Source organism: Geospiza fortis, unplaced genomic scaffold (assembly GCF_000277835.1).
Source record: "Geospiza fortis unplaced genomic scaffold, GeoFor_1.0 scaffold157, whole genome shotgun sequence".
NCBI classification, from domain to species: Eukaryota; Metazoa; Chordata; class Aves; order Passeriformes; family Thraupidae; genus Geospiza; species Geospiza fortis.
In genome coordinates this window covers 2,369,717-2,386,388 of record NW_005054314.1, presented here as the reverse complement: position 1 = coordinate 2,386,388, position 16,672 = coordinate 2,369,717, and the positions used below count along the sequence as shown (strand labels likewise).

Genomic DNA, 16,672 nt, shown 5'->3' with positions numbered 1-16,672 from the left:
AGCAGGAAGAAACGAATGTACCTTACTAGCCTTCAGCTTCATTTCTCTCATTGAAGATTTTAATCAGAAATGTAATACAGTAAATGACATCTTCTGGTAATGTGACACTTGCAAATTCACAAGCTGCTTGATAGAGTTCCATGTCTGAGCCTAATGTCTCAGCCTGAGGTGATTATTGGAAACTTAACATGCAAAAAAATAGCAGGTAAGTAGCAGCAGAGCAAAGCAGAATGATGGTAAAATAATAAAATACTTTACAAGTACTGAAAGAATACATCTGAAATTTAAACTTTGATTCATATTTTAAATTAGAGATGTCAAGTACCTGACAGCAGAAACCTGAGATCCACAGAGTAGTGAGTTCCTCAGCTGCTCGTGGAATGACCCATGAAGCATTGACAGAGGAATTCTAGTTCTTTTAGGCCACCTGCAACCTGTGGGAATCTCAGCTTTCTCTCAAAAAGCCAACTGCTCCCTCTGGAGTTGCAGATTTAGCACAGCTTGCCAGGGGACTGGGAACATTTTTAATGCATTTGAAAACACTAAGGCAGCTTATCAGGGGCATGTTCTTGCCCAGCTTCACCAAATTAGAAAAGACATTTTTGCACTGACTTTCAAGTTAAAACAACTTGGAAAGCCTTAGGTCTGAGCTTATGCAATCATCACACATAGGTGGCTGTTGGACAGATAGTACAAGTTATCCCCCGTGAGAAAGCAAAGCAGGGCAGTCACAAGAGTGTGGAATAAGTCTTAGAGGCAGAAAGCACAGTGCATTGAGGAGACATCATGATCTTTAGAGGTTTCTCTGCTCAAATGAAGAGAAACAGTGAGTGGTAGCAAGGCCTCCAGCTCATCTGGGAGAGGATGGATGTTGAAGCAAGGAAGCGTGAAGTGGCAGCTGAGTACGAAGGGACATCACTGCAGGGAGCATGCTCTAAAAGCTCTGTAAGGGAAGGAACTGAGGTGTTCTCTGAGCAGCAGAGCTGCAGGGAACATGCTCTAAAAGCTCTGTAAGGGAAGGAAATAAGTGAGGTGTTCTCTGAGCATTAGAGCTGCAGAGAACCTGCCTGGCAGCCTGCCTGGGGACGTGGGGTCAGCTGCCAGGGCACTGGGAAACAAGGGGGAACCAGCTGCAACCTGGGGCTCCTGGTTACCTCCTGAGCCTTGGAGACTCAGGCTGGTCAGGAAGGAACTGAAAAATGTTTTCATAACTTCAGTAAATGCCAGAATTAAAGCTAATTCTGATCAAATGCTTAGTCAAAGATTTAGTAGGTTCTGGTAATTCAAAAAGAGGCCAGAGAAGACTCTTCAACACAGAATAGATCATAAAGAGACATTAAATAATGAGGACAAATGTAGGAGCACAGAGGCAGGCTTAGAACATTTAAAATCTAAGAGATTAGAAAGACAATTCAGTACAGATAAATGGAGAATAATGAGGTTTATGTGCCTTTATCACATACCGTAAATATGTGTGGCTTGTAAAATATGATTAATAAAATGGAGAATGTTGAAAGATAAGTCTCTTAATATTATTTATGAATTATGGAACGTAAAGTGAATGAGTAAAGAAAAGAAAGACCATGGATGGAGATTTTGGTGAGCTTTTATCATACAAATCTGTGTGCTTGATAAAATATGAGGACAGAGTAGTGTCAGAAGACAAGTCTCTGTGAAATGAACAAACAGGAGTGCAAGAATAATGCAGTTAAAAGTGATTACTCCCTGGGGTCTCACTCTCACACCAAAGTGTGTTGTAAATATATGGAGTGCATTGATAAAGGTATTAGAAAAGAAAATGCACGTCTGTTCATGTTAGAAATACAGGAAAATAATATAAACAAGTATTTTCTGCTCTAAGAAATCAGAGTAATTGGACCTGGCTGTTCTTTTGAGTGAGTCTTGTGAGTCTGTTGAGACAAACAGGAGCTCAATTGTCTGCAGTGGAGCAGCAGATTTTGGGCCACAAATAGGGCCCCAACCCATTTACTTCATGTAGGAAACAAAACAGGTGATAAATCAGAACTCTTGTTTTGCATAGTGGCAGTAATGCAGCATCTCCCATTCCTCTAGGATTTATCAGCATCTTTTCATAGCCTGGGAGCATGGAATTCCTATTAGCAACTGTGGTGAATGCTGTAGTGGCCAAGAGGTTAATTTTTACCAGTTGTGTTTTCTCAAGTCATAGTCAGACAGGTTTGATGATATCATGGTGATAAATCAGTGTCCTGTTAGTGGCTTGGGAGAATGGGATCTTAAAAAGCATGTCAAAATTTTCAGAAATTTATGTTCTCCAATTTCTGCATATGATTTCATTGGATCATGGTCAATTAATCTCTCTAGGTGTATTTTTAAAATTCATATGTAGACTCCTAAATTATTTTTGTCTGAGGAGCTGTTAAGTTTTTTCCTTTAGATCACACGTTCACTGTGCAGTGGATGTGTCTGTTGAGGTTTGCCACAAATTTTCAAGTTGAGAAAGAAACGTAACAATGCCTAAATTTATGCTTGTCATTTATATTGAGTAATTAATGCCAGTTCACTTCATAAGTATTGCATTGGTTTTGACCCTAAATGTCTTAATGTTAGCACTACACTGTTCACTTCATTATCTCAAACTGCAGTTCCAGGAAATAGCTGCAGTAGTACCATGGGTTTCCAAGATCTGGGTTGGTTCAGCCAGTGGAAGTGTGGTGTAGCTGACAGCCCAGGGCAAAATTACTGGGAGGAATTTCAGTGGAATGTAGCTGTGTAAGCCCTTAGAAAATCCCACTGGGTCCTAATCTACATCATAAGGATATTTTATGTCTTTCTTCTCATCCTTAGGAGACCTGATTCCTGTATGTTTCTTTATTCAGATAGATAAAAGGCTAAAGCTAAGAAAAAGAGTAATTTCTTCACCATTTCTGTGGCTAAGGTGAAAGCAGTGGTCTGAAAGGACAACAGTGGAAGTTCAAATTGGACAGTAGGAAGAACTTACCATGAATAGAGCACTCATGCAGAGGCATTGGAATGGGTAACTTGGTGAGCTTATAGAGTTAGACAAGCATCTGTCTGGACTGATGTAGGCATAGTTGATCTGACCCGAGGCAAAGGAATGGACAAGATAAAGTCTTGTATTTCCTTTCGGCTCTCATTTTCTATGACTCTGTGATCCTGTTAGCCTCTGATTAGACACACTTAGTAATGAGTTCACTTTCCTGTCCATTGACTTTGATGTCTTCTGCTGTGCTGCCGTGTTCCACCCTCTTCACTGGAATGTGAGGATAAAGTGGAAAGTGGGTGCAAGTCCAACGCATCCCAGAGGGAATTCGGAATAGCATCACATGTGATGGGGGATGAAGAAAAATGTATGTTACACTTGATTAGGCACCCTGTGAATTTACCTGTATAACTTTCTGAAGTTCGGTGAAGCCCATGTATCTCACTGCTGCCTTATCACATTAGTTCAGCTTTTCTCTAATAGACAGCAATGCCCTATACCTAGCAGCAGAGAATGGGGTTTCATCCTCTCCTTTCACAAACCGTCACTCCCTAGAGCTGCAGCCAGCTAAATCACACTATCAGTGAAACCTTTGCAGTGCCATTCAGTGGCAGAGCAAATAGTACCCTAAAGTATGTGAGGAAACAGGAACATATTCTCCCTATACCAGCAGTTCATGAGAGTCTGTGTGTCGTCTTCATGAGAGAATGCTTTTTCAAATCAATCTTTTGGGCTTGTATGACTTCTCTTCCAAAAATCAGCAATCACTGATATCAGAGTGGTTCTGTCTGTCTGGGACCAAAGCATAACCCAGTTTTTGTAATCAATGTCTTTGTTACCCTCCTCATGTTTGTAACTTGTTGCCTTCTACTCTTCTTGTTGCAGACGGGCATGTGTCATCCGAGGCCAGGTTGTAGCAATCGACGGAACACCTTTGGTTGGAGTGAATGTCAGCTTCCTGCACCACAATGAGTATGGATACACCATCAGTCGACAGGATGGCAGGTCAGGCTTTCATGTATTATCCTGCACTGGTTTAGGTTTGTGTGGTTAAGGGCATCTGCCAACTTCTATTCATGTATAGAATTTTCATAGACTTCACTGTGTGGCTTGAGGATGACATCTGGCCGCCTGCTCTGGGAGCACAGTTGATTCGAGCTCTCTGCAGTGAAGGGACCAAAGAAGAAAGAGAAGCAAAAAAACCTGAACTGCAACAAAATTCCAGTGACATTCAAACTCTGAAGTCAAAATGTGCCAGGTCTGCTGTAACAGTACCTTCTTGACATTGGAATATTTTCAGAAGCCAGGTTTTCCAGGAAATATCTTGTCTTCTGCATTTTTTTTAATTGTTAAGTGTGAATCATCCAAGTAGTTTATTGAGGTGTCAGTGAAGTCAAATCCTTTAGTTGATCACCTGAGGCATACAAGGAAAAGTGGGAGCAGACTTTTTCCAAAGACAGATGGTTAAATTGCTGTTCCATAACCAGCCCTGGCTTCCCCTTCTTGCCCACCCTCACAGGTCTGAGTTCAGTTCTCAAAGCAGGTGAGGTTTCAATATATTCTATATTGCACTCCAGGGCTGGCCATCCATTTGCAATAGGGTCATGACTTGCTCCTGAACTTGAATTAAGCTCTTAAGGGCAGTTTAAGACTTCATCTTCCTTGGCTGGATTGTGAATTACAAGAAATCTGAAGCTGTCTTCCAGCAGGGAAAAAGTGGTGCAATTTGTCACTGTTTCCACAATTATTTTTTTTGTTTGGCTTTGCCAATTTATAGAAGTAAGGAGTGTGCATATTTATTTCACCTGGGTTTATTGACTTTCAAATCACACTACTGAAAGTTAGTAATTATCATTTCCTCCTTACACTAGCCTGGATAAAGTTGTTGCATTAAAATATGCTACCTGTATTTTGCTGTGAATATAATCGGTGTCATTTGGGAAATGTGATGAGATATGCATAATTAAGTCTGACTTCTTATCACAGTTTGTTACCATCAAAAACCTCCATAATAGATGCATTCAGTAATACAGAGAGTGAAGTAGCTATTTACATATTACCTTGTGTTGCCTGACTGTGGATGTCAGAAGCTCTAGAAGTTGAGACTGTACATCATTCCTTCTATATCCTACTGTTCTGCAGCCCAGATGTGCCAAAGGTTCTTCACAGTTAGCTCCCAGAGGATCACCCTCCTTGTGTTCAAGAGCTGACTCAGTTCTCAGTGCAATTAATCACCATCCTTCCAAAAAAATTCATATCCTGTACGGGGAGGTCATATGCACAGTGTACTCAACCTTTTCCTCCTGCTGCTTTTAGAAGAAGGGAAAGGGTTATGTTAATAGAGCTAAGGCCTAACAGGCTTTAAGCCTTCTTATTCTGGGTGCTCTTCTTGCACAGATGATGAGTGGCATCCTTTTTCTGAGATAAGAATGTCTTTTCATATAAACCAAAGCAACTGAGTTGACAGTTCTTTTACAGATGGCTCACTGGTATTGATGCTAGCAGATAAATAGAGGGGAGAGAGGCCAAGTAACAGTGAAATTTTGTGTCTTGGTGTTGATGCATAAAGGGGGAAAGCACACAGAGGTAAAGCTTCTTTGTGAATACAAGGAATGTACACTTGAATGGTTTCACATACAAAATTAAGAACTGTAATAATGAACATAACGTTTTTGTGATGCATTGAAAGGTGTGGTAATGTGATTAAAAAAAACAAAAAGAAACAAAACTATTTGTTTTTTCTTTTCCAGTTTTGACCTTGTGGCTGTTGGAGGAATCTCTGTCACTCTAGTTTTTGACAGATCTCCTTTCATATCTGAAAAAAGAACACTTTGGTTGCCTTGGAATAGATTTATCATTGTAGACAAAGTTGTAATGCAGAGAACAGAGTCGGACACACCATCCTGTGACATCAGTAGTTTTATCAGTCCAAATCCAATTGTACTCCCTTCCCCCTTGACAGCATTTGGAGGGTCCTGTCCTGAAAGAGGAACTGTTATTCCAGAACTGCAGGTAATGAAAAGACTTCTAAATTAACAGTTTGTTCTGTTGCAGAACCAGGTTTAGACAATCTTCAAAGACAGTGAGCAAGTAACTGGTGTAATGTCATTCACTTGGCAGAATTGCACCAGTACACATCTATTTGGTACTGTTTAACAAGATTCTGTTGTCTTTGTTCTTTCTTTACGTTTTAATATTTAAAAGTGCTTTATTTCTTACCTTCAAGTAGAAGAAAGTGGGGAATGCTAGCATGAATTATGATTGAAATCCCGATTTGTTGGTAGTGAAGCACAAAACCATTCCTAGTTACAGATGAACAGTACAACTTCCCAAACATCAGTGTGAAACATGATGCTTTGAGCATTCCTAGGGGTGTTCCATCTATTCACAGCTTTATGTCAGATTCTTGGGTTTTATTACTTTAATTACTTATTACCAAGGTAGAGAGCAATTTTAACATGATCTTTAGGACTTCTTTTTTAATTTCTATGTATTTTTTCTTGACTCTCCCTTAAGTGTTTAAAGTAATTTTGAATTAACCTTGTAATTAACTATTGTTTTACCTGGGACTTAAAAGACATTGTGAGAATCAAGCACACAACAAAACACAGCTCAGGTCATATTAATGCCCTTAATTTTTAGTATGTTGTTTGAGCAGTTAGATTTTAAATAATATGACCTCTTCTATGTTCTCTTTTAATTTCACCAAGCAAGGCTGGAAGATGCTTTGGGGGGTACTTGTAGCCTCATAAAAGTGTTGCTACTTTATTCTACATGTGAGACGCCTCTGCTTGAACTGAATTATGTCTAAACACCTCCATAACTGTTATCATGCTTCATCCAGTTGATGGTCATACCATTGCTTCACAGAATGTACTAAGTGAAACTAATGAGCATAAATTAAGAATAACTGCTGCACACTAGTAAGAAAAAAGTGGGTCCCAGTGCTCCACATGAGATATGCCTTGGTCTTCTTTGAACAGTGGGGTACTCAAAGATGCAGAAGATGCAGTCTACTCAGAAACCACTCCCCAATTATTTTTTTTTTTTCTGTTGTTGTTGTTGTCATTGGAGGTTTCTTAGAGTGTTGAGTTTCATTGTATGGTTCTGGGAATTGAGGAAAAATTAATTGAGAATAATAGGAGACAGAGATACATTAGCATGTATTAATGCGTGAATATTTCTTCCTATTTTTTTATTAAAAAATGAAAAGGAGTGTCAGATGCGTGACAGAGGGGGCAGCTGGGATGTCAGCAGGAAAGAAGGGGAAATCTGCAAATCAGGAACAATAAAGGGAGCAGGATTTCCCTAGCAACACTACATTTCATATGTTGAAACGACAAGTGCTGGCAGGCCTCCAGCTGTACTGCAGCAATGCTGTGACAGGGATACTGTTGCAGTGTGTAAATAAAATTGGTTGAAAGTGAAGTAATCTATTGTTAAATAAGGAAAATTTTAAAACTGGAAAATATAAACAAAACAGTTTGTCTTTTTCCAAGCATGATGAATTTAACATTGTGACAGGTTTATTCATTAGTACAGAAATGCACCAACATCATTAACCTTGTTAAGCACAGCCTAGTTTTCAGGTGGCTTTTGAGTGACTGTGGTAGCACTCTCCAAGAAGCTGTTCTTGTCTCTTGCCTGTTCTTCTTACAGTCTGTCCCAGAACAGCTCTTTTCTCTCAGGAGCTAAATCCCTTTTTGTAGCTCCAAGGCCCACATCATTCAAAAGGTCAAGGCCAAATTTCTTTTTTCACCTAACAAGCTCAGAGCCTTTGCACTCCTTCTAGTAGCTGAGGGCCCCATCTCCACTGCAGTGGGAATTGGTACCACCCCGCAGTGGGCATATCCAAGGTTGCTTTAATCCAGGTGGTTCAGACAGCAGCACTGACAGCAGGGCCCTGGGATTTGAGTGCACTTGCACTCCCTGGGGACTTACCTGTGAGCAAGATGACTCTGTTGCTCAGGCTGTTTCATCCTCACTGCTGTGTGTTCCCAGTGAGCTTGCTAGGTTCCTAAAGCTGCTCCTTTATACACCGTGCCCCTTCTTGCTGGAGCTTGGCCTAACTGCACGGATGGTTTAGCAGGAAGGTTTTTTTCTTTCTTAACACTCCCCAAGTTAAAGGTATTGTCTCCAAAGCAGGATAGTATTGTAACACCATGTAGATGATAGAAGGTGTGTGTATATTTTAAAAAATTTTACCGTTTTCCAGTTAAGAGCGCTTATTAAGGAAACTAAGTAATGAAGACAAGGTGAAGCTGTACAGCTTGTATGAATATGTGCATGGATGCAATATTTGCTCCCCAATAAAGTATCAGAGGAAGAGGCTCTTTATCAGACAGACAGCCTGCCATCCAGTAGGTTGACCAAGCAGTGTCTGATGTTGGACATTTTGTCATTTGTGCCTGGCCACTGCATTGCTGAAATAAACCCAGTTGTTTCAGTGGTGCAGTGTTCACATCATAATTGTGAAACGTGAAATAATTAGCTTCTCTTACTGTTACATTTTGCATTTTTCATGGCTGTAGATACAATGGTGTGTTTTTTTCCAAGGTGGTCCAAGAGGAAATCGCAATTCCTTCAAGTTTTGTGAAGCTCAGTTATCTCAGCAGTCGGACACCGGGGTATAAAACTCTGCTGCGCATTATTCTGACACACTCGACCATCCCTTCTGGAATGGCCAAAGTCCATCTGATCGTTGCTGTTGAAGGTCGTCTGCTTCAGAAATGGTTTCCTGCTGCAGCCAATTTGGTGTACACGTTTGCCTGGAATAAGACAGATATATATGGACAGAAGGTTTCTGGTCTGGCTGAGGCAATGGGTATGTACGATCACCTTGATGTAAGCAGAAGCACTCACATACATCAAGCCATGAAAATATGGCAGATAAATTTTGTTGCTGCTCCTACATTCTTTTAACTCAAATGCCTCTTTAGCTAAAGTCACTGAAATGACTTGTATGATTTCCCAAGAACATTTATTTTCTTATTCTTCCAATGTCATCTTTCTAATTTAATCAATTTGAAAATTCCTTTTTCCCTCAGAGAATGGTTATGTACTAATGGCATTATATTCAGCTGTCTCTGTTTTTGAATGTTACTCTGAATATGACCTTTGGTGTGTCATTGTTTCTGTCATTTTTTGGCTGTGACATTTAAAATGTCATTTCCACTTAGGTTTTGCAAAATTCTAACTTTTGGGCATCTTTTCCTACTACATTTCATGTCCCCAATAGTTAAAACTAATTGATTTGTTGTTTAAAGATGTTTATCCAAAAATCATCATGTTTCATAGGCTTTGTTCAGCAAGCAGCACAGGCTGTTCTGAGAATTGCTACAAAAGTGCTGTCTGTGCAAACACATTTTATTTAGCCAGCTTTTTTTTCATTAATTTTGTTATTTGTTTTTTTAAGGGCTTTCTATTTTTTAATTTAATTTGATGTTATGTTGTTTAATGGACTGATAGATGCTTTGTATTAGAATTACTTACTTTACAAGCAAAGCTTATAATTGTGAATCAACCCCATTCACTTTGGTAGCAGCTCTGTTTGCTTTTTTTTAGGGTGATAATAAGCAGCAGCACTGGCAGATCAGGCTGTCAGGCAAGAGTAGCAGGGGTGGCAGAGTCGTGCACCCTCCCAAGGAATATGCTTCATTCCACATATGAAAATGCTGTTCTGAGGGGCAGCCAGGAACTTCCTTCAGGACCTGTTGTGTTGACCATGCAGAGTGGCCTGTGCAGAGGCAAAAGGTGCCAGCCAGGCTCTGCAGCTCCCAGGGCTCTGGTGTGTGACAGTGTTGCTGTGTGCTCCCAGACAGGTGGTCTGGGATGCGCCTCTGAGGGGAGGCAGTGGGGAAAAGGAGCATTTTAGCATTTTCCTTGGCATTTCTTCCCTGAGAATGATGCTGGCATAGACAGACAGGGATGTCCATGATGGGTTATGAGACCAAGCTGTGCAGTGTGATTACATAATGCAACATGCTAAGGAAAAGGTCAAGATGAAGGTTTTCTCTGAGCTGTGGTCCTGCTGTCTCCTTGACCCCACAAAACACAAGCTGCTGCCTGCAGGGACAGTCCCACGTTCTCTCCTTGCCCATGGGCCACCACTCACATTCATTTGGTCATGAAATGAGCCAGATCAGGAACAAATTCAGCTGAAAACTGAAGCAACCAAGGAATAAGTGATACATTTTTGGCTTCATTAGTTTCCTGATCTGCTGTGAATGCTCATGCAGAAGCTCAGGTCTTCTCATTCCAGCTGTAGCTCACACACTGCATTGGCTTAAAGGAGTCCAAACTCCAACCTCAGAAACTGACTCCCCAATTTTTTCCTGGGTTCAGTCAGGTGCTGGCACTGCCACCAAGGTTCTGAACATCCCAGGTGTGGTGTGTGGCAAGGAGCAGCAGTGCCCTTCTCAGCCTCATGAGATATAAGAGACCCTGTGAAGGGGCAGATCCAGCCTTGTCCCATTGCCGATACGAGTTCCTTTTGTTTTTGCAGCCAGGGAAGGTATCAGGTGAGTTGTTGGCACATAGTTGTGCAAATCCAGAAATTAAAAAAATATTCCAGCTTGCCCTTTGGCACTGCCATGGGTGATCAGGCAGGACCAGGCGGTCACAGGTGCCACCTGGGGCTTTGCTCAGCACAGCTACGTGTGCCCTGTGTCCAGAGGCTGTCGCTGTCTCGTGTTTGAGAGGGAACAGTTGACTACACTGCTCCCACTGCATCATCTAAGAGTCCTCTTATGACTGGGAAGTTCAGTACATATCCAGACTTTAAAACATTTTAATTCAAATACATAGCATCTCCTGAAATGATACTGTAGTTAGTGTCCCAAATTTGGAGTAGATGAGCTTCGTGTGTTTAAATATGAATAAAGCTTGCACAATAGTGCTGGGTAATAACTATTAAATTATTTAATTGGTGCTTAATTTTTTTTTCTTTTCCTTAAAGTTAAGTTAATTATGCTTCTTTCAAAATAGAAGCAAAAATCTTGATATTTTAAGTGCATTACTCGCATGCTTTGTTAGATTCCAATAAAGCTTTATTTAATTTGACACACTGTAGTTACTCAGGGACCTTTATCTGCATGCATTATATGAATTTTTGTCAAAATAATTTCTTCTGCCAGTATACTACCAATATTTAATAATGCATTCTGTTCAGTTTTCATTTTAATTAAATTAAACTGGAGCAGGTTGAAGTCTTAGAACTCAGGATTATAACCATCTGCTTTTGGTTTTCCAGATACTATAAACATCTATATTTTTCTTTGGGGTTATTGACAGCACTGATCACATAACCAGTTACAGAAAACAAGACTTTCTGAGCATATTTCCACATGCAAATGGTTCTGTTTGAACTTGTTGGAGAAGTGTTTGCTGGCATGTGTCCAGTCCCCAAGCTCCCCACAAGAGGCCATTTTCTCAGAGTAACAACTGAGATGACAAAGCAGCATTTTTTGTTCTGAATAAATAAGCATCATGTGAATGTTGACACACAAAAATCCGGGGGTAAAGTCTATGTCCCCTTGTAATCTAACACAGGAAAAGGATTTCAGTCAAATCCTCAATAAATGCTCCTGTGAACTCCATAGAGACTCATGCAAATCCCTGCATCCCACACAGCAGCACTGAGGGGTCTGAAAGGATGAACTTTCTTGGGGCTGAGTATAAATGAGCTCTCCAGCAGCCCTACCTGGTGCTGTGGTTGGATTTTATTCATTGTTAAAAGAAGATGGATGCAGAGAAGTACAAATATTTCAGGGGAGGTTGAAGTCAAGGTTACTGTCCTGGTTAATTGTGTCTTTTATGTCTTAAACCCTTAAGCTGTAGGTCTGACACTGATTATTCTTAATAGTTGTATGAAAATAATTGGGTTTTGATACAGATGATCAGTAGATCTTTTGAAATCCATTTTGAGACTGCAAAGAACAGTACTTGCTGACTCTTAAAATTTAAAGCCATAGTTGCTTAAGTTCACATTTATACAATGAAATCTCAGTCACCTCAAAAAGTGCTATGAATTAATTGCATCAGAAAGTAACACCCCACAATGAGGGTAAGCTGACCAAGATTTTAATTTCACTTACAAAATTACATTTCTCAAAACCTGTGCCTAACAAAATACTTCTCATGTGGCACTGTAATCATCCTACTGACTTTACCAGTGTTATGCTTTGCCTTGATTACGTTGCATGCAAAATGACTGATAGGAAGTTTTCATGGGAGTAACACCAGGACTTCCAGTTAGGTGGATCAGGAGACCCTGCTCTAAGATCACACCGATATTTCTTCTTGGAGCACAGAGCATAGGTGTCTTTCATAAATATGGGTAAATTGACATAGAAACCTGGTTGTAGACACACACAAAGTGAGTGTAGTCCATATGTCTCTCACTGATGAGAGGGGACAAAATGACAGCTATGCACAGTAAGAGAGCAGGGAGCAGTGAGCTTCTAAGAAAGGGGGTGATACAACCCCTGGAGAGTATTTGGCAGCTCAGAAACATCAGATGTAGGCAGAGAAAACTGAGGTTTACAGAGTTAGCTCCAGCCCTGGTAAAGATGCCCCAGCAGATCCATGGGCCCAGATTCCAGACCCTGTGGGTGGCTATGCCTCCCTTGCCCAGCTCTCAAAGCTGTCCCTCCTGGTGACTGTCTGTGTGTCCCTGACAGGTCCCTGAGCCAGGCTGAGGGGCCGTGTTGAAGGGCACACATAGGATTGAACATGTTAAGCACATGAATGGAGGAAAGATTTTAATGGGTAGGTGGCAAATGTGAGGTTGCTTCAGAGGAAAAATCTGCCCTGTATCTTCTCTCGGCATTAACACCTAGAAAACTGTGCTTGGTTACTGAACCCTTCTGACTCATGCCAGCACAGGATGTGGCTGCTCTGGAATTTCCCTGCCCTTTCTTGGGCTCTCAGCTCAGGGTGAGACCCAGAAGCTTTGCTGGTGTTGGTTGTAAGAGCTCCTTTAACAAAGGAATTGGACAAAGTGGCTGCTGGACCCTCAAACTGAAACCTGTAATGTTTGAAACGTACAATATTTACAGTAGTTAAGGAAATGTGATTTTTACAAATCAGAGTTCAGCTGCAAAAACAGGTTCTTTCTGCTAAAATGGTGAAGGAGCTCTAGATCTGTTACTGTAAGGAACAGCTTTCAGTTTGCCATTAAACATTTGTCTTACCAACAGAAATGTTCCCTGTTAGAGCTGGTCAAAATATTTTGATTGTATACAGTAATGGAATTGAGGTGGTATTAAAACTATTTATGGTTTAAGTAAAATGTATCTAAAGCTGTTACATAGAAAAAGTGAAAAGAAACTATTTAAAATGTTTAATTTTTTTAAAATTTTCTATTTTAAAATATTTTTTAAACATTTCTATTTTGGAAAGATTGAGCTATTTCAGTATTTCCTAGATCAAATTACGGAATTTGGTGTCAAAAAATTATTCTTCCTTTATTAATGGAAGAATTAATAACTAGATTATTTCACTGAAATCTAGTAAAGTTAGAGATAATTTTTTTGAAAGTTTGGTATGTTAGAGATATCAAAAAGTTGAAATTTTGCTTTGTTTTATGGAAACTAAAGGAAAAGGATTTTAATCAATTTGAGTTCCCAAGACCCACCATCCTTAGGGAAATTCAAGATTTTTCATCAGGTATTTTGGTAATATGCAAGCCTGTTAAGATAAATGCGTAATTCTAGAAATGTTCAGTTTGTCAATCCATTTCTGCCTAACTATAATTTTTATAGTCTGCAAACAAATTAAAACCAATTTGTTTTAGCATGGATTCTTTTCTGTTGAAGCTGTTATTCAGGTAATTAGCAGAAACGCAATAAACAATCAAGTCACGAGTCATTGGAGGAGATTTATAATCTTATGAAATCCATAACTGATACCACAGACTATTTTCTGCTTTGAAGCAGTAGTAACTATAGCTGTAATAATATAATAATCTCTTAAAACCCTTTTTCAAAAAATACCATACAATAGCAATCAGACAGAGGAAAATTAGTGGCATCATTACTTGACAGATGAATATCAAAACCTGGAATGAAAAGGTGCCTAGCAGTTCACAGAGGAAAAGGTAGACTGAGAGATCTTTAATTATTTGTTTGCAGTGTCGGTGGGATATGAATATGAAACATGTCCTGATTTTATTCTGTGGGAGAAGAGAACAGTAATCCTTCAAGGCTTTGAAATGGATGCTTCAAATCTGGGTGGCTGGTCTATAAACAAACACCATGTATTAAATCCACAAAGTGGTAAGTCCCTCCTTTATTAACTGCCCACGCAGAAGGAGAATGCAAATTTTAAAGGAATTAATTGTTCAGGTTTTAAGTGTTACACTTCCTAATGTGTAATCCTCTTTGAATGTGCACCCTCATGTATTGAGAGCTGAACTGTAAATGCCATCTGAAAGGATATTTTGAATGTTCTAGCTCCCAGGGTTTAGACATTAATATCGCTGACTCTTGTAATTGTTAACACATTGTGGTCGTTCAGATGGGAAAAGGGCAAACTAATTTGGGTTCGTTCTCACCCAGCTGGTATAGAAGTGCCACATTTCAGGTCAGTCTGTAGTGTGTTATATTCCCAGTGAAGTGTCTACACCCCTAATCCATCCTATGGCTGCTGCCAGTTTGAAGCAACACAGCCCCGGGCAGACAAACACTGCTTGATCACAGAGCAGCACTTCCAAACCCACTCTGCCAGTCCTCTGTGCAGTTTTTGTGGCTCCCACTCTGTACAGAAGCACAGTAAGTTACTCCTCAGTACAAGCAACCCAACACATTTCAAAGCATTAGTGAAAAAAAACCTGTAAATGCTTTTGCTGTCATAACATTAATTCTGCAGAGATATTCTTTAGGCATGGAGGCTTGAATATTTTTTGCCCAGTGCTTTTATTTTACACCTGGGGAGGTTTCTCTTCCTCTATGACCACCTGTGATCAGGAACTAGTGGAACTAAATTATTAAAACAATACTTGTAGATAAGTTATGGTAACTATATATGGTTTTGCCAATAAACAGATATCTCATTGTCTAGAAGAGAAACTTGAGGTCATATTTTAGCTCTTATAAGTCAACAGAGTATTGGATTCAGAAAAGTTCTCTCAATTTGCTCCAGCTGAGAGTCAGTCCAATAAAATCTATTTCCATCTGCAAATTTCTGTTGATGAGGATGCATGCACAGATGTATGGCTCTCAAGTTTTACAAGTTCTGTTGCTGAATGCACAGCTACAGTATAAATATTCCAAATACAAAAGGTCAGATTTAGTTTGTAAATTATCTGGATTTCTGTTTTGATTTAAAATAGTTTGACATTTTAAACAGCAGTTCTTTCATTCCCTGTCTTATTGGTTTGTATAGATTGTCTCTTTTAAATGCCAGCTATTGACATTTAACAAAGAGAAATCTGACCTCAGTCAGCTGAGCCCCCAACTGTGAGTCCCATAGTCTGCTCCTTGGTGCCAATTTACCACTTGCATAGTTTAATTTCAAGACTAAATTGCTGGCAGTAACTCTAATTTATATGACTATCTGATAACTGCAGTGGTTACTACCACAATTCACCCCGTAGGCACTAACATGTTCTGAGATTTTGTAAAGTACACAATTATAATCCAAGCTGGGCTAAGCCATTGCTCTCCTGAGCACAAGGAGTGTGGTGACAAATTGCTTCCTGTCCCCATCTCAGCTGTGTGGCTGAGGGTGCCAGAGAGCCCTGAGCTGTCAGCCCCAAGCCACCTCCTCTCAGTTCAGCTGGGCTGTGCCCACTGCATGGATGGGGAATGTGCAGCTTCCTGCACCTGCTCCTCTTCCTCACATGTTCCCCCTGTGCTGGACACCATCAAGGCTGAAGGCAGGGAAAGCTGCCAAACACCTTTACCCATCACCTGCAGACACAGGAGGGAAGGAGAGGGCATAAGGACATCTGACTTGAAATCCAGGGGCTCTTCTGTTTGCAGTTTGCATGTCAGAGCATCTCCAGCAGGGTGGCAAAGCCCAGGCTCAGGGATGTGCCAGGGGTTCCTCAGGACTGTTACAGGCTTTGGGCACCCACACCTGGCTCTTGTACAGCAGCTAGAAAAGCAGCTAAGGGCAGAAAAACAATTACTATGACAAAGCTGGTGCACACCCACCAGAGCAGCCTGTAGGTTCATATTAAAGCAACAAAACAAAATAATGAACTGTGGTAACTAAAAGGATAAAAAAAACAAGTGTGCTTCTGGTCTTACCTAGAAACAAGTGAACTGCCTTCCATTTCAGATATATAACATGGGCTTTAAATAGGGACAAGAATATGATTCAAACTAGAATTATGTATTTTAGACTTATCTCCATGCCACCATGACAGATATGAAAAGCATTGAGTAGCCTGCTTTAGTACAAATATATTAAGATTTTTCACTTTTTAATTAAAGCATCTCCTCTGTATGTATGAAGAACTGCTATCTTTAGAAGGATGAAACTTTTATGATTTTGAAAAACTGCCACTGGATTAACTACAGAAACATCATTGGAATATAACATTCTGTACTGCAAATTGCAATTTTTTTTCAAACTAAAACTAGAAGCCCTTTGCTTGATTTACTAGTCCTGAAGAGCTTATATCTAACTTCAGCTGTTAAGCCTGGTTGCCCAACAGGTCTGCTACTGTGCACAACATTCCTG

General features: G+C 40.1%; 1 protein-coding gene across 1 annotated transcript in view; it reads left to right on the top strand.

Annotated features, from left to right (window-relative positions):
• Positions 1-16,672, top strand: part of TENM1 (teneurin transmembrane protein 1) — a 781,733-nt gene that overhangs the window by 698,718 nt on the left and 66,343 nt on the right. The window contains exons 17-20 of the mRNA XM_014306575.2: positions 3,869-3,988; positions 5,734-5,995; positions 8,540-8,807; positions 14,116-14,259. Of these exons, the coding sequence (XP_014162050.1) occupies positions 3,869-3,988; positions 5,734-5,995; positions 8,540-8,807; positions 14,116-14,259 (794 nt within the window). The remainder of the gene's footprint in view (positions 1-3,868; positions 3,989-5,733; positions 5,996-8,539; positions 8,808-14,115; positions 14,260-16,672) is intronic.